The sequence below is a fragment of the Panthera leo genome, chromosome A3, assembly GCF_018350215.1.
Source record: "Panthera leo isolate Ple1 chromosome A3, P.leo_Ple1_pat1.1, whole genome shotgun sequence".
In the NCBI taxonomy this organism is placed as follows: Eukaryota; Metazoa; Chordata; class Mammalia; order Carnivora; family Felidae; genus Panthera; species Panthera leo.
The window spans coordinates 80,485,386-80,510,214 of NC_056681.1; the positions used below are offsets into that span (position 1 = coordinate 80,485,386).

At 34.9% G+C, this 24,829-nt stretch overlaps 1 protein-coding gene across 17 annotated transcripts in view; it reads left to right on the forward strand.

Annotated features, from left to right (window-relative positions):
* EHBP1 (EH domain binding protein 1) overlaps positions 1 to 24,829 on the forward strand; it is a 369,979-nt gene that overhangs the window by 190,506 nt on the left and 154,644 nt on the right. For all 17 annotated transcript variants that reach the window (XM_042932413.1, XM_042932414.1, XM_042932416.1 and 14 more), the window contains one exon: positions 5,347 to 5,536. In XM_042932413.1, coding sequence (XP_042788347.1) covers positions 5,347 to 5,536 — 190 coding nt within the window. The remainder of the gene's footprint in view (positions 1 to 5,346; positions 5,537 to 24,829) is intronic.

Sequence of the window (24,829 nt, forward strand, 5' to 3'; positions counted from 1 at the left end):
ACACACCTACAGTATTTGAATGTAAATATAAACTTTAAGTACAAGCATTCAGTCATTCCAAGAGGCATGAGTATTACACAACACACACACACACACACACACACACACACACACCCTGCTCTTTCCTATTAACAAGTTAAAGAGACATTTAATGTTTGTTTAAACATTTAAAATGCCTTAATGAAAACTAAAATCAGAATCGTTGGGTGTTTCCTTTTGACCATTTTTTTTTCCACATGAAAGTCACAGTCTTTACAAGTTTCCCATGAATAAAGAACATTCTAAATTGCTCAATCATCTGAGATTACCAGAGGGTGCCTATAAACACTTCAGCTTTTTTTTTTTTTTAATAGGAATATATACACAGATTCTAAAGATTGCTCATCAGCTAATGTGAGAGTCCAGGAAGAACTCTGTTCTTTTTTCTTATCTTTTTTCTCTAAAAGTTTGTAAGTCTAACCACATTAGAAATCTTCCAAAATTTGTTCTTACTTCAGTAATAAACTTATGACCTTTCATCAAGTGAAAAGCCTGTATTACTCATCTTCCATTATCAAACTCTTCCTGCATCCTCTGACATAAACCTATCACAAATAGTGCTGAGTTCTTTGATGTGTAAAACAACCTTCAGAACCTCAGCATATCCATCAGCACCAAGAGCAAGTAAACACCCTTCAGTGCTAGTAGCACATGTCCTTTCCACTTAGCAATCACATGGGCTTCTCAGTTTTCTCTTGTTTGGAAGTCAGTTCAGCCATTCTAGTTAATGTAGCAAAATTGAAAACCAACAATCAAACAATATTTTTTTCCAAAACATTTATGAAATGTTTTGGGGTCTAGCATAAAATCATTTCTGGTATGGTTGTATGTCTGGTTCTGAAGGAAAGTTGTCATTAAATTTTATTCAGAGATAAATGTGGATTGTTTTTCCAAAGAAACATAAATTTTCAAAGTGAAAGGAAGACTATATATTTCACTGTACTCTTGTTTCATATTTTATTCTTTATTAGTATGTTTATTAATCATGTTTCTAATCAATTTATAGTTTTTCTTTCTGTAATTCTTTTTAACTAAGTTATTGCTTGAGTATATAATACAAGCATAAAAATAATTTTTCTTTATCCAAAGTGATGTAGAAAGCACTGAAATAGGAATTATGCTAATTCCTTAAATAGTATTTCTTTACAAAAAATATTAAATATTTTTAAAAATGCATTGATCAATAATTCTATATAACTCTTGTTTTTATAGAGAAGGAGGCAGTGTTGACAATCATATGCATAATAGATGTTATTCCTAATCACTTTTTTAAATAGTACTTTTTAATTGAGATATACTTCACATAACATAAAATTCCTTATTTAAAGTGTACACTTCAGTGGTTCTTAACTAATTCACTGTGCTGTGCAGCCATAACCACAATCTAATTCTACAACATTTCATCACCCCCAAAAGAAATACTTTACCTATTAATAGTTAGTTTCAGTTCCTCCCTTCCCCCACCTCCTGAAAACCATTAATCTACTTTTTGTCTATATGGATTTGACTGTTCTGGACACTTCATATAAATATAATCGTATCCTGTTCTTAAAGAGTAGGAAATTCAGTTTTACTTAGAAATGTCTGATCCATAGGAAGGATCATTCGGAACCCTTAGAAGTAGAAGCTTCTTGTCTTACTTTGATTTATACCTAATGGGTACTAAATTAGGTACCCATTAGGTGCCTAGCACAAGGTTTTCTCACAGGCAAATAATAGATGTGCAGAGATACTTATTCCCTTAGTCTGTCTTGCAGTGAGGTGTGGTCCAGGGCAGCTGGAGACCCTGGTACTTCTGTTTTCCAGCAGCTTCCTATATTTTTACCCTAGAATGACATACAAATTTCATTTTTACTGCATGTGCCATGTAAAACAGAGTGAGAAACGTAGCTCTAATTGTTTCAAGAAAATTTCCATTTGATTAGTTTCTAGTTAATGATGAATCTTACCATCCAGCTTTGGAAATCAGATGAGTATGAGCTTTTTTCTACTTGCATTTACCTTCTTTTGACAAAGGATACTAATATTCAACTGGGAGGGAGACCTAAGTGGTTTGAAACAGGCAGAGACAGGAAGAAAAAGGACAATATCTAGTTATATTTGTATACATACTAGATAAGTTTTATAAAAGTTTCATGAGTACTGTAAATTAAGTTATATAAAGTGTACTGAGGAGCTACCTGTTTTAAGGGATTCTGTCATTTTTTTCTTTTAAGCACAAATTCTTTTTTAATAAAAATATCCTCTAACACATGTTTTTCTTGAAAGTAGCCATATTTACATAACAAATTAATAATAATGATCATTGTAGTAGCTGCCATATTTCAAAGTACTATGCAAGCTTATTATAGAGAAACCTAACCAAGAAAAAATTTTTAAATATCATCCAAGTAATTCATATAACTGAATTAATTCAGTTTGATTGACATGGGTCTGTTCAGTCCTGAACACTTAACATTAATTGGCAGGTAGTAAGTTTGGGTAGAAAAAGTTTTTTCCCTTTTTTAAGTTTTGGGGTTAAAAAAATTATGTTTTCAACTTATTTCTTTATATTTATCTCCCTTCAAACTACTTTTAAAGTTTGAAAACAGCTGTATGAATCTCTCAAAATTATCAGGAGAAATAAGATTGTTGTAAGTGTGAAACACTTAAAATAGTACCTAGCACAGCATAAACACTTTATTAATCTTAGTTAATAATGTTATTGATAAGCCCTCCATTCTAGGCTGGATATGATACCTTTTATACCTCTTTTCAGAGAGAATGTTCAGCTTTTTCTGAACACCTAGTTATTTTAACATTGTTCCTTGCTTTGATTTCCCCCAAGTTCTTCTGCAGGTTGTAAGCATGGGATGTAAATACATCAAGTATATCTTGGTCACTAGGCAAGAATATTTTGTTTTGAAAAGCAAATTTTCAATTATATATATCTATTTCCTGTTCTTTTTCTCTTGAATGCACAGACATAAGAAGAGGAGAGAACACAAGAAATAGGTTTCTATATAAATGCCAACCCCCCCCAGTTAAAAGTAACTACCCTGACCAGAGTTGAGAGACATTCTGTGGCTGTACCCTAGCTCAATAGAAAGGAATCTCATGACACTAATTGTTGCCATGAGTACAGAGTAAGAATGACATCACAAGTATGATATGTTTCCCATCTCTGATCCATATATACTTGGTACCCAGTCTCATGTGATTTGACTATCTATATATAAATTCTTAAGCAGAGGTGTACATAATTGGTAATTGGTTCTGAGTGAGTCTTGTACTGTTGTAGTTAAAAGAGCTTGCATAATTGAAACAGAGGACTGTTACCAGTACAGGCCTTATATATGACTAGGTTGAATGATCTTGGTATAATCACTAAATTTGGGTCAGCTGAACCTTAGCCTTATAGACTCAGAAATTTTATTCTTTACACACAGAGTTCCAGAGAACCAGCTGGTGTGGGGGGCGGGGGGCGGGGGGGTGGAGAATGCAACAAACTAATAAATAAGAACCAGGATAACCATTTATTATTGTGTAATAGGAAGAATAATCATCATCTATGCCAGATACTTGTGTTTATGGGTAACTAATGAGAAAAAAACTCATCTACTCGTAGAGGGAGTTAACCAAGAAGATTTTTTGCTTGGGCCTAGATTAGGTAGAGGAAAAAAGCCTTCCCCAAGAAGTTATAAGCACACAGGCCCACCCTCATATGGATTTGACATTCTATTGGCAGGATGGTCTGGGATCCTCCAAGCCAAGAAAAGAACACACAAAATGACCCCTGAAGCACTTGGCAAATGCAAACATAAAACGCTCTGAAGAGAGGCATTTCCAGCTCAAAATGTGCACAGTTTCCTCAGATTAAGCCCTGAACTTGAAATCTAGAATTACAAAACATACAAGGAAAGAATTTACTAAGAGAAAGCATCAGGAGACAAAAGAAACACTAGGATTATACACGCAAAAACTTCAAATAATAGATTTATCAGGTAGAGACTTTAAAGTAAATGTTTAAATGATTAATGACTCAAATCTCTATACCTGAGGTATTTTTTACATGGTTGTATGAAGAAAAATGCTTATCAAAATTTGAAATTTATGGATAATTCATGGAAAATTCTCCATAAACTAGATATCTGGTTTAATGTCTAACATTAAATTAGACACAAATGAAGAGAGAAAAAGCTAATTAGATCATAGATGGGAGGAAATTATTCAGATTATAGCACAGAAGGAACAAAAATTTGTAAAACTGTGAAGGAGAGAGATTAATTCAACATACATCTAATAACATTTTCTAAAGAAGAGAATAGAGAGGCTATCAAAGAGATAATGGCTAATAATTTTTTAGAACTAATGAAACATAGGGGCGCCTGGGTAGCTCAGTCAGTTGAGCATCCAACTCTTTGTTTCCACTCAATTCATGATCTCACAGTTCATGAGATCAAGCCCTGCGTGGGGCTCCCTGCTGATAGCATGGAGCCTACTTGGGATTCTCTCTCCCCCTCTCACTGCCCCTCTCCCACTCATGCATGCACTGTCTCTCTTTCTCTCTCAAAATAGATAAACTTAAAAAAAAAAAAAAAAAAACTAACGAAACATAAATCTTCACACTCAGGAAATATAAGGAACCTGAAACAGGATAAATGAAAAGAAATCCACACCTTGACATATCATAGTAAAATTGCTTGAAACCCGAGGAGATCTTAATGGCAACCAAAGATAAAAGATGACTTAAAAAAGAGCAATAATAGGCTGACAGTGGGCTAATATCATCCAAGTGCTGATATGAATTAACTGACTAGAATTTTCTACCCAGCGAAATTATCATTTAAGTGTGGCATAAAAACATTTTCAGTGCCTGGGAGAATTTACTATTAAAAGAACCTCGCTGAATGGACTTATAAAAGATGTTCCCTAATGAGAAGGAATGAAATGCAAGGAAAAAAAATGATATGGGGAGCATAAAAAAGCAAATCAATATTTCCACATCTTATTTCCTTTTTGTTTATGAAGAGTATATAGGATTTACTATTACTATAAGCATTTTTCTAAGGATTTATATACAATTGAGCTAAGTGTGACCTTGTATGAAAAAAATTTTAAATACTTTTTAAAAGGAAAAAATTTTATTAATGATTAAAAAAATAACAGCTTAATAGTGATTATTTCCAAATTGTAGGTTCTCACTAGTTTGAGTGTCTCCTTGTCATTTTCAGTATTTTTTAGTTTTATAAATTAACATTTTATTAATTTAATTAGGAATAAAATATTTTTAGATTAACATTTAACAATAATTCTTCTTTCATTTAGATCTAATCCTTTTTATGAACCTAAACCAGCTCTTCCTCCAAATAATTTGGTAAATCCAATTCAAGAACTGGAAACCGAAAGGAGAGTGAAAAGAAAAGCCCCAGCCCCACCAGCCCTCTCACCAAAGATAGGAGGAGTAAATGAAAACACAGTTATTTCTGCAGGAAGAGATCTCTCCACTTCTCCTAAGGTAGGAGTTTATTCTTAGTAAAACATATATTATGTTTAATCTTTTCCCCCCATGCAGTTTAATTCAAATTAAGAAAAGTCATTGTTTGCTATTTTTGATGATATTTTAAAAGTACAAACCAAGTAAATCTGTTATACTGTAACACTGTGTATATGTTTGGGAGCCTGTAAGTTTACAGAACAGTATAATTGGATAGTTTGGATTAAGATTTTTTTAAATGCTGTTTTGAAATCAGAGGAAGAAAGACATTCTAATTATAGGAATGGTGCTTTAAAGAAAGAATACTCTAAAGCAGCTAAGTGTGAGGAATAGTTTGTATTGATACAGAAGAGGGAGTAGAAATCATCCTTTGAAAAATATACTGGAAAGATTAAGGCCCAGTGCACAGAAATGCCTTTTTTTTTTTTTAAGTTTATTTATTTTGAGAGAGAGAGACAGAGACAGGGAGGGAGGTAGGGAGAGATAAAGTGTGCACGAAAGTAGGGGAGGGACAGAGAGAGAAGGAGAGAGAATCCCAAGCCAAATCTTCACATTGACAGTGTAGAACCTGATGTGGGTCTCCAACTCACAAAGCATAAGATCATGACCTGAGCTGAAATCAAGAGTCAGATGCTTAACCGACTGAGCCACCCAGGCTCCTGAGACATGCTTTATTGAAGAATTTCAATATTGCCATTTTGATTTATGTCAAGTTAAAATTTTGGCCTTATTGTCACTATCTTTAGAAGTTTTAATGCATAATTATTACATGGAAATATAAAAACACGTTTTTGGAACAAGTCTAGAGCTTTTAAATGATTTGAATTCAAATAGTGTGATATCTTGTATGTCTAAGGTAGAAATGTTGGATTTAGCAAGTTTTTTTAGGTAAGTAATTTTTGCCCATCAACTCATGGGTAATTTGTTATTGTTATCATATACATAATTTAATTCTCACAGGTAGGTAAGGGAAAAATAAGATGAACTTCAACTTAGTGGGGTAAAGTAAAGGTCACAGGTCCCCCAGCCAGTAGAAACAGGATTGGAACTGTCACTTTCATTAGTTGTGTGATATCTGGGCCATACTCCACCTCAGGTGCCTACTGCTGTTTTTCTCAAGCACACTAAAGTTCAGTAGTTTCTCTTGGATATTTCAGTTCATTTTTTGTTTTTGTGTTAAATGGTAGAGTCCTGAAATAGTTTGCCCGTATTTTCATTGTTTTAGTGAGACAGTAAGTTCACTGAGGTTTTCACTCTGGTATCCTAAAAGTCTATCGCCAGGTGTTTGTTTTTATATCAGGTATTTTTTAGCCCTGTAACTTTAGAGGGAGAAACTCAGACTAGATTTCCATCTTCTAATTGGCTATGGAAGGTGGGAGTGGTGGCGCAACACTATCAACAAAAGCAGCAAATGGTAGAAATTAAAGCAAAGGAGATGGCCAATTCCAGTGCCCATGATACAAAAAAAAAAAAAGACAGTAATTGGGGCACTAGTAAGAATCTAAGAATCAAGAAGCTTTATAGGTCCTTTAACCATTCTAACTGTCAAGAATACCTAAACCTATCCCTTGTCTCCCCAAATCTCTACTCCCTGCCCCATTCTCTTCTATAGTTTGTCAGGAGTTTGAAGCTAATTAAAATATTCTAATCTCTTTGTAGGAGAATGAAAAGGAACTTAACAGTGCCTCTTGGATGCATTTATCCATAAAACAACTTGAAAAATATGTATCATTATCTCCTTTGTATATATAAGAAACTGGACTTTAGTTAAGTAACTTGCCCAAAATGATAAAACTAGTAGTGACAGTGCCTGGATTAAAATTCAGGTCCTTTGAATCTAAAACCCATACTTTGCCCACGGTGCCATTCTACCTCTAGAGAGCTACCTCTGGTTCCCCAGTTCCAAGTTGGAACTCTAAATACATTGTTCCATAGAAACATTGCTACACCTGGTGATTAAGTTCTGTTGTAGTGATGTATAACATAGCTATTTTTTATATTATTATGAGGATAGTATTCCATTGAAGATCTGTCATGGAATAAAGGATATTTATAGGAAAGGCATCATGCTTCTTTTAGAAAGTGCCTCATTAAGCTCAGACACAGACAATAGAAATGCAATCAGTCATATTATCCACAATAGCACATTCTGCTGATCTGGGAGTTAGTTCATGTTTCTCAGTTATGTGAAATACAACTGTGAAAAATTAATTTAAAAAAAGATTGCTGATATTAAATTAAAAAAAAGAAAAGAAAGTATATAACGATGTATAATATAATACCTATTGTATGTATAAAGTTTTATTTAAAAAGCCTTATTCACACATACATTCAGAACACACATAGACATACACACTCATGTACACTGTGGAAGGAATTGTAAGTAATTTAATAGTGGGTACCTTTGAGGAGAAGGATATGCAAGACTGAGGAAGGCATTTCTTTTTCTTTACCTGTCTGTATTGTTTGAATTTTGAACCTTACATATGTTTTACTTCCATTTTTGTTTGTTATACTAATCAAAGTTACTGAGTAATGAGATCGTGGATATTTTTGTTGCCTTCTGTACAAGGTACAAGATGTACAAGGTACAAACTAAGAAAGTTTATACTTCAGAATAGAGAAAATCACTCTTAGTTTTGACAAGTGGTATTAAATTATTTGATGGTGGCCTGGGGTTTCATCAGTTACCTCAGTGTTCTACACTGAAGACCAGGTATAGAGGCCTAGCAGCAGAACGCTGGCTCCCCTATTCTGTTTCCACATCAGAAATCCATATTTTTTCATTTTATATGTTGGAATTCGTGTAAGATTTCATTAAAAAAAGAAAATGGACCATTGCCAAACCCCCCAAAATTGGAAACTACAAACTATCCAATTATGTATGAGATAAGGAAGATTAGAATCAGTGGCATACTGACTGATAAAAAATGATAAATGGCAGCTGAGAAAACACAGTAGTATGGGGCTTTTTCATCATAGGAGTAGATATATGTGTGTATGTATCTACTAGGAGATATGTATGTATAGATATATATCTTCTGGTAGTTCCTGAAGACTGTGCTATATTAAAGCTGAGTAAAATAATGGACCGTTTTGGCAACTTTCAGTCAACATGATCAAGTCTTACTGTGTATTATATACAATATTCTGTAGAGGAAAGTAAGAAATTATGTTTTTTACATCAAAACATTTCCATTAAAATTATTGAAGAGTTTTAATGCTTTTAAGTTATGCTCCTTGCCAATTACTTTCCATACTTATAAATTGAAAGGAGATAATAGTTAAAGTAAGCTTTTGGGAAAAGCCAAGTTCAAATTTTAGCCAAATAATAAAAGGATATTGCACCACAATTTTGTGTAACAAAATGCCAGACTGTACTTAGTGGTAACTGACTGCAGACACTGAAGAGCATTCAGTGTCATAAAATGACAAGGGCTCAGCCAGATGATTAATTTCCCCACCTGGCACCTGAAACTACTTATTTTTCAGAAAATTTATGAAAAAGAACTAAGATCAGAATTTAAACAAACAAAGTGATAATAAGCATGTACTTATATTACAGATAAAATTCAAACTACCCTGAAGGCAGCTAAGGACCCTTCAGTGTCATAAATCTGTATAAACTCCACACTTCAGACCATTGATTTCTGTATTTATAAAATAATAAAATGTAACACTTTTAAAGACAACTTAGGAAAGAAGGCCAATGTGTAGAGAAGTTAAATATATGACCGTTCAGTAAAATAAAATGATAAGTTAGGCTCAATGGTGCCTGACCATCATTTACTGTGAATGTAAGTTGATAAATATATAACTCTGAACTCCTAGATATAATTCATGCAACATAGTAAAAAGTGCAATTAAATTATGAGAGTGAGTTTAGGAACATAAACAACATGGTTGCTAGACACATCTGCTAAAGTACATTATTAAACAGTATATACCCAATTCCATAAAAATCAGAATATATGAACAGCCAACTATCAATGAATGACAATAAGGAATTAAAATAAACTTACATTTTTATAATAGCATAGAGAAAAGCTCCACTGCACACTTGATGATGAAATGAGCTTGGTCAAGTGGAGAAGCGCTCCCTCAAAGATCCTGACTGATGAAGCTCCAGTGATTGACAGTGATACTACTATCCACTTATTCCATCTCTAAGAGTGAAAATCCTATCCACATCTCAAGCCCAGTTAAATAACTCAGGCCTCCACTTATACTGTTACCTTTTTTTAACAAGTTCTGGCAAAGTCCTAAGGTTTACACTTGGATGTTTTTGAACTTGAGTACAGATTGCAGTAACTATGGGAAGCCCAGGGTTAAACTAAAGTCAAAATTACACACAGCAGTTCCCTTGATTGGGACAAGCAGCAAATTCAGACCACAACGCCAACACCCTTTTCAGCTTTTGCACATAAAGATCTCCTAGAAAGTTCTTTATCCCCATTTCTATTCTGCAAAACTGCAGAATTTTGTCTACAAGCCATTCATTCTGAAAAACAGTAAGTCCACAGTCAGACTATTAATTTCCTCATATGTACATTGAAAATGTCTCAAACTTTCCAAGAAAAATAATAAAAAGCACAAGGATCAGAATGTAATTGAATGCAATGATGAATACACAGTTGTTTTGTAAAATAAAATGCCAAACTACATTCAGTGACAATGGGGTGCAGGCAGTGGTTAAGTTATGTATAAAATTTTTACTTGCTGGAATACCTTACCAGAATAAGTTGTTCCTCAATAATACTGACTAAACGGGGCACTCCTGTATGCATCACCTGTTATATTGGTTAGTACTCTTGGTTATAAGTAATAGAAACAAGCCATTTGGTTGAATTTTTTTAACTTAAGCAAAAGGATAACTTGTAATAAAGACCCAAGGAGATTTTGCAGAACCCTAGGCAGAGGATACAACTGGGCCTCAGCAATCAGCCTTAATTTTATCTGCTTCTCTCACTGGTATATCTTCAGTCTCCTGTTACCCTTTTACTGATAATTTATCTTGTTATCTCCCTGCAAAATAGTTTATGTTCTAGAATTTCCTGTCTCCCCCGTGCAAAACTACCTACTTCTTTCACTCTGGCTGATTTTTGCTTAAGGTTAAGAACAAATTACACTGAAGGGCACTGGGGTGACTCCATTAAGCATCCAGTTCTTGGTTTGAGGCTCAGGTCATGATCTCACTGTTCAGCAAGTTTGAGCCCCATTTTGGGCTCTGGGCTGATAGCATAGAGCCTGCTTGGGATTCTTTCTCTCTCCCTCTCTCTCTCTGCCCCTCCCCACTAGAGCTGTCTCTGTCTCTCTCAAAATAAATAAATAAACTTAAAAAAAAAAAACAAATTACACTGTATCAACTACTTTTTCTTAATATGTATGTGGAACCTCCCAGAATTATTATTTTTTAAGATCTTATTAATCAAACGAGTCTCTGGTTAATGGAATTTCAGTTGGAATTAGGATTATCTGTGGGCAGTAGAAAGCCTCAAATGCATTTTGTTTTTTTCTTTTAAGATTTTATTTTTTTTAATTTTTATTTATTTATTTTGAAAGAGAGAGAAAGAGCATGCACATGTGCATGCGTTGGGGAGGGGCAGAGAGAGAGAGGGAGAGAGAGAATCCCAAGCAGGCTCTGCTCTGTCAACCCAGAGCCAGACATGGGACTTATATTCATGAAACTGTGAGATATGACCTGAGCCAAAATCAAGATTCAGACACTTAACCGACTGAGCCACCTAGGCACCCCTTTAAGATGGTATCTTTAAGCAATCTCTACACCCAGTGCTGGGCTTGAACTCATAGCCCTGAGGTTGACTTACATGCTCTACTGACTGAGCCAGCCAGGTGCCCCTCAAATGCCAGTTTAAATGAAAGAAAAATTTATTTCTGTCTTTGAAAATTTTAAAGGTCCAGTGCTGATACAGTAGCTTCACAAAGGCATCAGGGACCCAGTCTCCTATTTTGCTGACCCACCGTGCTTGGCATGGACTTCCAAGATGGCTACTTGAACCACAGCCAATCTGCCCCATTCCAATCAAAAAGGAAAGGGCAAAAAACAGTCCTATCTACCTCAAGCAAGGAACACTAGAAAATAAATCTTTATTCTGGGTAGTTGTATTACTCAGTTAAAAGTCAAGGGTTATATTACTAAAAAAGTAGAGTACAATCAATATTAGGGAACAGCAGGCTGTGCCATTGATGTCTATTAAAAGGTGAGTTTTAGGGGTGCCTGGGTGGCTCAGTCAGTTGAGTATCAGACTTTTGATTTTGGCTTGGGTCATGATCCCAGGGTCATGGGATCAAGCCCCTGTGTCATGGAGCCTGCTTGAGATTTTATCTCTCTTTCTGCCCTCCCCTCCTCTAAATGAATGAATGAATGAATTAATTAATTAATGAGTTTTATAGTATAGATGCAAATGAGCCCAAATCTTGGTATCTCTTCTATGAGAATGCCTACATAATAATTGCTTGAAATAGTCATTTCTTTAAAAAAAATTTTTTAAAGTTTATTTATTTATTTTGAGAGAGAGTTCAAACAGGAGAGAGATGGAGAGAGAGAATCCCAAGCAGGCTCTGCACTGCCAGCACAAAGCTCTGTGCAGGGCTTGATCCCACACACTGTGACCGTGACCTGAGATGAAACCAAGAGTCAGATGCTTAACTTGACTGAGCTACCCAGGCCCTCCTTTAATTTTTATTAGAGAGAGAGAGAGAGAGAGAGAGCGCGCAAGCATGAGCCAGGGAGAGAGAGACAGAGACAGAGACAGAGAGAAAGAATCTTAAGCAGTTTCCGTGTTCAGCATGGTATATGATGTGGGGCTTGATCCCACCACCTTGGGAATCATGACCCAAACCAAAATTAAAAATCAGATAATCGACAGGCTGAGCCACCCAGGCACCCCAAAACAGTCATTTTTTTAAGTTTATTTATTTATTTTGAGAGAGAGAGAGAAAGAGAGTTCGCTAGCACATCAGTCCAGAGCTTGACGTGGGGCTTGAACTCATGAAACTGTCAGATTAGGACGTGAGCCAAAATCAAGAGTCAGACCCTTAACCGACTGAGCCACCGGCTGCCCCTGGTCATTGTAAAATGACATTTGAAAACAATCATAGGTCTCAAAAGAAAATCGTGAAAATATTTTGCAACTGAGCATAAAGAAGGCTAGGAACAGTACTACAATAGAATACAAAGACAAATAAAAATCCACAAATAAACGAGAAACCCAAGCTAGCAAAACTTAAATAGTATTTACTTTAAAATCAGCTCACTGCATTTATGTAATGATGTCTGAAAAGATATGGTAATTTCCAGAGCTTAAAATTACTGGTGAGGATATTGAGAAACATTCCCCCTTTTTTGGCACCTGCAGTATCAACTCTTAAATATATGGGGTGCCTGAGTGGCTCTGTGGGTTAAGTGTCCGACTCGATTTAGGCTCTGGTTATGATCTCACTGTACATGAGATCGAGCCCTGTGTTGGGCTCTGTGCTGATAGCACAGAGCCTGCTTAGGATTCTTTCTCTTTTGCATGCATGCTCTCTCACTGTCTCTCAAAATGAATAAATAAACATTTAAAAAATATATTTAAAATATATTTGGACATACATACTGTAGGGCCTGGACTAGAATGAGGCAAGAGAGGCTTGTAGGGCACAAAATTCATAGAGGCACTTCTCTCCTATTGGTGTAAGTGCAGACTTTACATGTACATCACCCTAAGAGTGATGCCTCCTTGAATCTTGTGTTCTGAGGCACTGCCTTGCCTCACTCTAGTCCCAGACCTGTTGTACCAATGAGGCAAATTTGGCAGACAAATGTGCAGTAGCTGTAACCCACTTAAAGGCCTTTGCAAACTGGGAAAATGAGCAACCGTAGAATCAAAACATCTCTAAGAATTTGCCTCTTGATTTTTCTGACTGTATTTAATGGGAAAGATAAAAATGCTGAATTTTGGTTAAAAACAAACAAACCATGATTAGAACGCTTGACTTTTGAAACCAATTTTGTACAGTAATTAAGTGTGATTTTGAGAAGTTGTTCTTTTATATTCATATATTCTGGAGTAACCAAATTAAAGTGTCTGCCACAGTTTTCCAACTAAGAATTGAATTGCCATTTTTTTCTTGTGGAGATAAAACTCCCCATATAGGAAAAGAATCTGAATAAGGTAAATAAATTATGTGTGTCCTTTGATGATAAAGAATGATTTACAAGTTTGGCTGATTTGCTAAATGCTTTGTAAAGGCTAAGCAATTAGCAACAAATGGTAAACTGAGTGTCATTGATGTGTACTGGCGGGGTCACTTTAGGATACATTACTGATGATAAATGTGAAGGAAGCACCAATTAGCTTTCCCTTTACTGCATCAAGAAGAGGAAAATGTCTATAGAATTTGAACAGATTCATACAAACTATGATAGAACCCTTCTCAACTGCCAGTACTGGATAAAATTTAGTCTATAATAGTAAGAAACAGACAAAATAAAAAATGAAAAGACCCACAACAAAGTGCGCAGCAAAGCTAGGGTGAAGCAAGAAAGGCAACTCTAGGCTGTAAAATTTGAGAAAACACTAACTCTTGAAGTTATGTAAGTGCTAACGTGGCACTTGTTTAAACCCAATAGTTAATGTGTCCTTAAATTTTGGCAATGGGTGCATCATTATTAAGGAGATATACTCATTCCCAGTGTTACACATGAGCCTCAAAATGAGTGCCTTCTTAAATTTTGTGCAAAAAAAAAAAAATTCTTAATTAAGACCAATCTTAATCATTGGAGCAAATGACCTTCCATAAGACAAACTTATCACAAAAACAAATTTAAAAAAAACTAATATTTTTAGTGTGAATAAACTGGACATTCCATTAATAAATGAAACGAGTAAGTAGACACCAAAAATAATGATCTGAGGCAAAATGTTAATCATAGATTATGATATCTAGATAAAGAATATATGGGTTTTATTGTACTATATTTGCAACTTTTCTGAAAAATTTCCCCCCACATGGTGAAAGTAATAATTTGAGAATAGTAAAGAGCTCTTGGATATGAAAAGACAATTTTTAAAATTTTAAATTATATATAGCTGATTGTATGTTATAGAACATCCAATTAGTGAATAAGAAGACAACCTTGAAAAATTCTCTGTAGAATTCAAGGTGAAAAGTAAATTAATTAAAATTATGGAGAGAAAGTAAAAATAAAGACTAGAGTTAGAAAATTCAGTATATTTAAAAATAAATAAAAATAAATAAATAAATAAATAAATAAATAAATAAATAAATAAATAAATAAATAAAAGAGGTTAGAGTGGGAGAGAGCCAAAACATAAGAGACTCTTAAAAACTGAGAACAAACTGAGGACTGATGGGGGGGTGGGAGGGAGGGGGGGTGGGTGATGGGTATTGAGGAGGGCACCTTTTGGGATGAGCACTGGGTGTTGTATGGAAACCAATTGACAATAAATTTCATATATTTAAAAAAAAATAAAGTAAAAAAATTTACATGCAAAAAAAAAAAAAAGAAAGAAAATTCAGTACACTTAGAAGAGATGTAGATATGAGAACAGATGAGGAAAATAATTTATTGAAGGGAATTTATGTGAGCTAGAGGAAGACTTGAGTCAGTAGATTAAAAAAATTTCACAAGTACCAAACAAGATGAATGGAATGAGACCCAAACTAGACATATCCTGATAATTCTTTTGAATTTACCTACGAAGGAAAGATTTTACCATCAGACACATTTGTAACATTAATTATGAACACAATGGAGCATGTTTATATAATTAAAAAAGAATAAATATCTGCAGAAGGATTGAAACACATCAAATATGTAAAAATTCATGAATTTCTAATGATAATACCCAAATGGATGATGGAGATTATGAGGACACCAACTCAGTACTGTATACATTGGTAAAAAAAGAAAAAGAGTCAAGAATTTATCCTGACTTTCATTTATGAACTGTATTTCAAGATAATAGTTGATGAGGGAAAGTTCTTCTGCTATAGGAGAATTCTGGATATGAAATGCTGAAGGAATGATACCATGTGAAAAGTCATCATTTCATAATTCCCTAGGAAATAATGGATCTAACAACAATTAGCATGGCTGCTAAAACCCTTGAGGAAAGATTTAATAATAGATGAATGGATCGGGCTCAACTATAGTGATCAATATTAATATCCTTAAGAGTATGACAGTCATTTTTTACCTCCTGATATATTGCAATAGTAAGTATATAGAACAACCTGTAAAATATTCTTGCCATAGAATTAAACTGAGATCTGATCAAGCCACTGGTTATAATAACCATCAAGAGATATGGAGTGTGTGTGTGTGTGTGTGTGTGTGTGTGTGTGTGTGTGTGTAGGAATATGTGAAATGACACCATGAAGATGCAATCAACCAAAAACAGAGAATGTGGGAAATCTTTCAGGACAGATGACTCAATTCATTTAACAAATGAATAGTTTGGACAAAGTGGAGAAGAGGAGAAATTACAGATCTTAAATTTTCTTATATTTTAGAGATATGTACTGGATTATTTAGTGTTGAAATGGTAAGATCTAGGATTTTCTTTAAAATACTCTACAAGAAAAATGTGTGTTGGGGGAGAGGGTTGTATTTGGAGAGAATAACAAAAACTTGGAAAAAATGTTGATAACTTTTTAAAAAAATGTTAACATTCATTTATTTTTGAGAAACAGAGAGACAGAGCACAAGCCAGGGAGGAGCCGAGATAGAAGGAAACACAGAATCCGAAGCAGGCTCCAGGCTCTGAGCTGTCAGCACAGAGCCTGACGCGGGGCTCAAACTCTCACACCGTGAGATCATGACCTGAGCCAAAGTTGGACGCTTAACCAACTGAGCCACTCAGGCACCCCTTATGTTGTTAACTTTTCAAGCTGAGGAGTGGTCACATGAGGACTCATTATAATATTTGTTCTACATTTGAAATTTTCCATTATAAAAAATAAAACCAAGAAAAGACCTAGAGGATTGATTAAGATGTATAATTCTAATTAGGCTCTGAGAAGGACAAGAAAGAGTAGAAAGAGACTATATTTGAAGAGATATAATGGCTGAGAACTTTTTAAAACTGATGAAAGGTACAATCTGCTGATTCAAGAAGCCTAGCAAATCCTAATTAAAATAGAAGAAATCCAAACCCAGAGACCTTGTAGTGAAACTTCAGAAGATGATTGATTGATTGGTAGGGAGATACAGGTAGGTAGATAGATAAATAGAAGAGATTTTTAAATAAGCCCAAGGGTGGGAAGAAGCCAAAATACTTTCAAAGGAACACTGCTTATTTCTCAGCAGCAATAGAAGCCAGAGATAGTCCAATGATATCTTTCACATGATGAAAGAAAATAGCTGCCAGACTGGAATAGTAGTCCAGTGAAACGATTTCAAGACTGGGAACAAAAATAAAGATGTTTCCAGACAACTATTTGTTACCAACAGACCCTCACTAAAGGAAAGTCTAAAACATGTAATTTAGGAAGAAGGAAAATATTCATTAAAAGGTCAAGAATTCAAGAAACAAAAAAAGATCAGACAATGGCATACATGTGCATAAATTTAAGCACAAATTGACAATATAAAACAATATCTCATGATGGGTTGAAATAAAAGAATTAATATATATGAGAACGATAATATATAAGCTGGGAGTGAGAATGAATACTAAAGTATTCTAAGTTACTTATATTATTGAGAAGAAGGATAAAGATATATTGATTGATTGTTCTTTAGACATTGATTAGTTAAGTAAGCATGTTGTAATTTTTAGGGTAACTACTAAAAGGATAGAAACATAATGTTTAACTTCCAAACTAGAAGTGTGAATAGAGGAAAAAGTCTTAGAAATAGTAATTCAGTGAAAGGAGAGAAAAATAAACACAAAGTGGTTAGAACAAATAACAGTTAAAATAAGACAGATTGAAACTCATCACTGGTTGTTAACTCTAAATGGGCTAAATGCTGCAGTTAAAAACAAAGATTATCAGTCTGGATTGAAAAAAAGTCCAAGTAGGTATACCTGGGTGGCTCAGTCAGTTAAGCGTCCAATTTCGGCTCAGGTCATGATCTCGCAGTTCATGAGTTCGATCCCCACATCCGGCCCTATGCTGACAGCTCAGAGCCTGAAGCCTGCTTCGGATTCTGTGTCTCTCTCTCTGCCCCTCTCCTGCTCACGCTCTGTCTCTCTCTCTCTCTAAAAAATAAAAGTAAAAAAAAAATTTTTTTAAGTAAAGTTGAAAAATTTTTTAATGTTTATTTATTTTTGAGAGAGAGAGAGGAGGGGAGGGGCAGAGAGAGAGAGAGAGAGAGGGAGACACAGAATCCAAAACAGGCTCCAGTCTCCGAGCTGTTAGCACAAGAGCTGGACACGAGGCTTGAACTCGGGAATGGAGAGATCATGACCTGAACTGAAGTCAGACACTTAACTGACTGAGCCACCCTGGTGCCCCTAAAAAAATAAAGTTAAAAAAAAAAATTCAAGTGCACACATCTAAAAATAGATATATGAAAGATTGAAATTAAAAGACTGAAAAAAGATTTACCATGAGAACATTAACCCAAAGAAAACCAATGCTGCCATATTAATATGGAATATAATGGGTTTTAAGGCTGAATGTGTTACTAAATATAAAAGCTGATCATTTCATCATGAAAGAAGATTCGGTTTATCAGGGAGATACAAATTTTGAATTTGCATTTACTAATAACATGTTCTCAAAATATACAAAGGTAACTTTGAAAGAAATAGAGACACAGATAATCCATATCATAATAAGCAATTATAGCACCTCTCTCTCTGTAATTGATGGAATAGGCAGACTTAAAAATCAGTAAGATTTAAAGACTCTATTTTGATCTCATAAAATACTGCAGTATACAACTAAAGAATTCATTTCTTTACAGTGACTATGTCTTAGGCTCTAAAGTAAGTTTTCAACAAACTTCCGAGGGTTGAAATTATGTTTTCTGCCCATAGTGCACTCTAGAAATCAATAACAAAACAATAACTAGAACAAATCCATATATTTGAAAATTACTATATACATTTTCAAGTAACCTGTAGGTCAAAGAAGAAATTATAAGCAGAAAGCAAACTATAATCCAATGAAATATTTTGGTTTTACTACATGACATGTTGTTGAGGGATATTTACAGTCAATTTGAACTCCTATAATCATTTCTGTAAAGGTTTTATGTTGACTTAAACTTCTTGCTTGGCACTGTTTTTTAATAATATAAGTCCCAACTTGAAGGGCTTGAAGAACAAGCTTGACATGTTTGAACTTGGAGAAGAGTCTCAAAAAACAATCAGAGTACAGTTGAGTTAATGCAGCAACTAGATATTATAAAATGGCTTAATATTCCTTTTACTGTTTGTTTCGATAGCATTTAAACAAGAGGTTAGGACATATTTATAATGGTAATATGTATTCTTTAGCTGGTTTATGTACAAAAGGCCAAACTACTGTGGGACATGTAAACTTTTAAATACTTGGATTATGAGTTGTAATCTAAGGGTTAATATATGCACTAGATATTGGCTACATTAGTGCCATTTTCAAAGGGTGTATGAGCATTTTCTTTGCAAACCTGCATGTAGTTAGATCATTTCATTAGGTCTTAAGTTTATGACCCAGGAATTTTTTTGGCCTTTAAAAAAACAAAAAAAAAAGTAAACTTCTAAGAGTGTAAGAGGACTTTTAAAACTAGATTACCCTTTCTAATAATGATTTTATTGAGATGCAAAGCCAATAATTGAAAATACATTGTAAATAAATTGATTATGCTTTGGGATTGTAAACTTATAAAGTTCTTGATAGTTTGATAAGTAAGTTTGTAGTGTTACTTTCTATTAAAGTATATTTATGTTCTAGTACCAAATTCCACAGACCATTCTCATACCCAGAATGCCTTGTGAAGCTCAAGAGATAATTATTTATCTGTACTATATCATAATTTCTAATTCTAAGATGTAATAATTTGATAAAAATACTAAAGCTGTTTCTGTACCACCACCACCAGATGCAATTGGGGTGGAAACTCTTCAGTGTTTATCTATTTAACTCTTAGCTGTATCTTGGCTGCCTTTGGAAGACTTAGGTTTTTAACATAGCTGGGCTTTTTTCTTTTTTTCTTTTCTTTCTTTCTTTCTTTCTTTCTTTCTTTCTTTCTTTCACTCTTTCTCTCTTTCTCTTTCTTGATTTTTTCTTTCTTTCTTTCTCTCTCTTTCTTTTTCTCTCTTCTTTCCCTCCCCCTCTCTCCCTTCATTCCTTCCTTCCTTCCCTCTTTCCTTCTTTCCTTCCTTTCTCCACAGACCATCCACACTTCTTGTAGTAAAACTTCATAAGTAAGCAAACGAGAAAAGGCTCATCAAATTGAGTGATTAGTATAAGTAACAGAGTTCATTTTTAATTTAAATAGAAAAAGTTTATTCTTTCATCTAGTCAAAATAACTTGAATTATTAAGTAGAGGTCTTCATTTGACCTGATTTTCATGAGTTAAATATGGTAGTAATGTGCCCTTAATGTAGAGAAGTTTGTTCCATTACATATTGTTCCTCTTATATATATATTTCTTTAGAACTTGTTAATATTTTTATTTTACTTAACAAAACTGTACCTTGTACAATAGATGTTATTCTTATTTTAGCTCATACTATTCTTACAAATTTAGAATTGACTAAAAATATTTTTAATACAGAAATTTTGCTTATTTGCTTTTTTCCCCAGATATGTATGTCTCCTATAGAGCACATCTAATTTTTTTAGAAAGGAAAAATTACTTCAGAATATTTACTTAATACAAGTTAACATACAATGTCCAAAATATAACCAATTCTGTATTAACAATATTTGAATGATGAGGCTTTAGGGTATATATAACCAAAGATATTACTAGTTTATTTCTTCATTTTGAAAATATTAACTCAGGCACATGTGCACTTTATCATTTTCATGGGTAGCAATCATGACTTTGATAAACATTATCAATGAAAGACATGGATGGCTAATATCAAAAACACAAGAAACAAGTGTTGGTAAGGATGTGGAGAAAAAGGAATAAGGTTGGTGGAAATGCAAACTGGTGTGGCTACTGTGGAAAATAATATGGAGTTTTCTCAAAAAGTTAAAAATAGAACTGCCCATGATCCTGTGATGGCGCTACTGGCTATTTATCAAAAAAAAATACAAGACCTCTCTGACCTCAGCCTTAGCAATTTCTTACTTGACACATCCCCAAAGGCAAGGGAATTAAAAGCAAAAATGAACTACTGGGACCTTATGAAGGTAAAAAGCTTCTTTGACATATCAGACAAAGGGCTAGTATCCAAAATCTATAAAGAGCTCACCAAACTCCACACCCAAAAAACAAATAACCCAGTGAAGAAATGGACAGAAAACATGAATAGACATTTCTCTAAAGAAGACATCCGGATGGCCAACAGGCACATGAAAAGATGCTCAACGTCGCTCCTCATCAGGGAAATACAAATCAAAACCACACTCAGATATCACCTCACGCCAGTCAGAGTGGCCAAAATAAACAAATCAGGAGACTACAGATGCTGGAGAGGATGTGGAGAAACGGGAACCCTCTTGCACTGTTGGTGGGAATGCAAATTGGTGCAGCCACTCTGGAAAATGGTGTGGAGGTTCCTCAGAAAATTAAAAATAGACCTACCCTATGACCCAGCAATAGCACTGCTAGGAATTTACCCAAGGGATACAGGAGTACTGATGCATAGGGGCACTTGTACCCCAATGTTTATAGCAGCACTCTCAACAATTGCCAAATTATGGAAAGAGCCTAAATGTCCACCAACTGATGAATGGATAAAAAAAATTGTGGTTTATATACACAATGGAGTACTACGTGGCAATGAGAAAGAATGAAATATGGCCCTTTGTAGCAACGTGGATGGAACTGGAGAGTGTGATGCTAAGTGAAATAAGCCATACAGAGAAAGACAGATACCATATGGTTTCACTCTTGTGTGGACCCTGAGAAACTTAACAGAAACCCATGGGGGAGGGGAAGGAAAAAAAAAAAGAGGTTAGAGTGGAAGAGAGCCAAAGCATAAGAGACTCTTAAAAACAGAACAAACTGAGGGTTGATGGGGGGTGGGAGGGAGGGTGGGTGATGGGTATTAGGAGGGCACCTTTTGGGATGAGCACTGGGTGTTGTATGGAAACCAATTTGACAATAAACTTCACATATTGGGAAAAAAATACAGAAACACTAATTCAAAATCATGTATGCATCCCTAAGTTTATAGCAGCATTATTTACAATAGCTAGATTATAGAAGCAGTCCAAGTGTCCATGGATAGATGAATGGATAAACAAGAGGTGATACACACACACACAGAGGAATATTATTTAGTCATAAAAAAGAATGAAATCTTACCATTTGCAATGCCATGGATGAAGCAAGAGAGTATAATGCTAAATGAATTAAGTCAGTCAGAGAAAGACAAATACTGTATGATTTCACTCACATGTGGAACTTATGAAACAAAACAAAGAAGAGAGAGAGAAACCAAGAAACAGACTTTTGATCATAGAGAACAAACTGATGGTTACCAGAGGCAAAGTGGGTGAGGGAATGGGTGAAATAGGAGATGGGGATTAAGAAATGCAATTGTTGTGATGAGCACTGGGTGATGTATGGAATTGTTGAATCACTGTATTGTACATCTGGAACTAATATAATACTGTATGTTAAAATTTAAAAATTATAAAAAAATATTCATGAAGTTTCTAAAAAATACTTTTTGATAGAAATATCATTGTTACAGTACTCTCAAGTCAGACTTTTATTTACTCTGAAGGAAGCATCAAAAATAGTCCTACCCTGATTCATAGCTTTCTGACACCTCAAAAAGAAGGAAAAACTAAATCAACAGTGTGTGGTTTTCCAAACTTTTTTTTTTAAATTCAGTGTACATAGTATGTAGTTTAAAATAAAATTTGCCCTGAATACTATGATTAAATTCTCTTTATCATATAAAACATTAGTAACCCGAGTACTTTTCATTGTACAAAATACTCTCGTGTGTACATTTGTATAATGTTTTTAAAGGGTGTGAGATGCTAAAGTGCTATAAAATAGAATCTGACCACTTCGCAGGAGTTAACCTCTTTTGACAAAGGGTTAGAGACACTAGTCGTGTAGAATGCTATAGGAAGCAGTTCAGCAATACTCATTGTTACTCTTAACATGGACTGAACATGAAGTAAAAGTAAATTATTTCTCCTACTAGGGGCGCCTGGGTGGCTCAGTCGGTTAAGTATCTGACTTCGGCTCAGGTCATGATCTCAGGGTTTGTGGGTTCAAGCCCCACATCAGGCTCTGTGCTGACAGCTCAGAGCCTGGAGCCTGCTTCGGATTCTGTGTTTCCCTTTCTCTTTGCCCCTGCCCTGCTCACACTCTGTCTCTGTCTCTGTCTCTCAAAAAGTGAATAAGCGTTAAAAAAAAATTTGTTTTAATTATTTTACTTACCTTAAAATTTGCCAAGACAAGTAGTATATTTCAAGTAAATATTTGTTAATGATAATGATAATTGATTTTCCTTAAGTGAGAAATAAACCAATTGAAAACTGGATGAAACAGAAAAAATAGATAATTATATTTCTTTTTCTAAGAAAGAAGTATTCTATGGGAATGTCTCTCAAAGTTTGTGTTGGGGACAATTGGGGAAGACAGTGTCCACTAAATACCTAGGACATCTTTAAAGACATCTGGGATATGCCTCTCCTCATGTGTTATTTCATGCACTTATTATGTAGACCACATTCTATGCAATGTGCTCTAGTATGAACCAGGAGGAAAACCATGACTAAGACAAAGTCTTTGTCTTCAACAACCTCACAACCTACCCAATATGGCAGGCACATAAAAAGTATGATACAGTATAATTAGGGCTGTAATAGAAATAGACTAGAGTAGGGGCGCCTGGGTGGCGCAGTCGGTTAAGCGTCCGACTTCAGCCAGGTCACGATCTCACGGTCCGTGAGTTCGAGCCCCGCGTCAGGCTCTGGGCTGATGGCTCAGAGCCTGGAGCCTGTTTCCGATTCTGTGTCTCCCTCTCTCTCTGTCCCTCCCCCGTTCATGCTCTGTCTCTCTCTGTCCCACAAATAAATAAAAAAAGTTGAAAAAAAAAATTAAAAAAAAAAAAAAAGAAATAGACTAGAGTACTATCAGAATATTAATGAGAGTATTATGTGTACTTCACTACATCTTCTCTAAACTCTCTTTTTTAGAGGTTAGGAACTGGAAAATTTTGTGGGTTTGTGTTTGTGTGTACGAGTGTGGGTGTAGTGTAGTGGTAATGAGTTGGACAGCAGAGATCACAACTGATCTGAGTGGTAAAAGGACAATTGGAGTTCACTAAATGAGCAAAGAAAGGAGGAGGGCATTTCAAAAGGAAAGATGGGCAAAAGCTTTGAAGGATGAAAGTGCCTAGTTCAAGAGACCGTGAGCACTACTAGTGTGATTGTAAGTGGAATAGATGAGTAGAGTACCTGGGCATAAAAATGGGATCAGGTTGTGAAAATTTGGGGGTATGATTGCTAGAAATTATTATTGTGTAGACATTAGGATACTAGTAGCAGTCTCTTGAAACCAGGTACTCTGAAGTCAAGCTTTTATTTACTCTGAAGGGAAACATAAACAGTAGTCTTACAGGGCACCTGGCTGGTTCATTCAGTAGAACGTGTGACTCTTGATCTTGGGGTTATAAATTTGACCCCCCATGGTGGGTGTATAAAATTACTTAAAAATAAAATCTTAAAAAAAGAAGTAGTCTTACCCTAATTCTTAGCTTCCCAATACCTCTAAAAGAAGGAAAAGCTAAATGATACTACTAAAAGGCTGTCATATGCCCAACTGCATGGATGTATCTCAAATGTATTATGCCAAGTGAAAGAAGCCAGAGTCAGAAGGCTACTTTCTATATGATTTCACTTTTGTAGCATTTTAGAAAAGGCAAACTGTAGAGACAGAAATTCACCAGTAATTGTCAGAAGGTAAGGGAATGCATAGGAATTTGGGAGGGATGGGTAACGGAATGGTGCTGTATACAGTTGTGGAGGTTGCGCAATTGTATGCATTTGTCACCTTACAGAACATTGAAAGGGTGGGTTTTACTGTATGTATTGTTTATCTTGTTAATAATCATAATAATAATAGTAGTGGTTATAGAAGCATAATGAATCCTGAGCAAGAGACCCCTCCTGTAGCAGAATTAATAGCATTTCCACCGCGTGTTTCT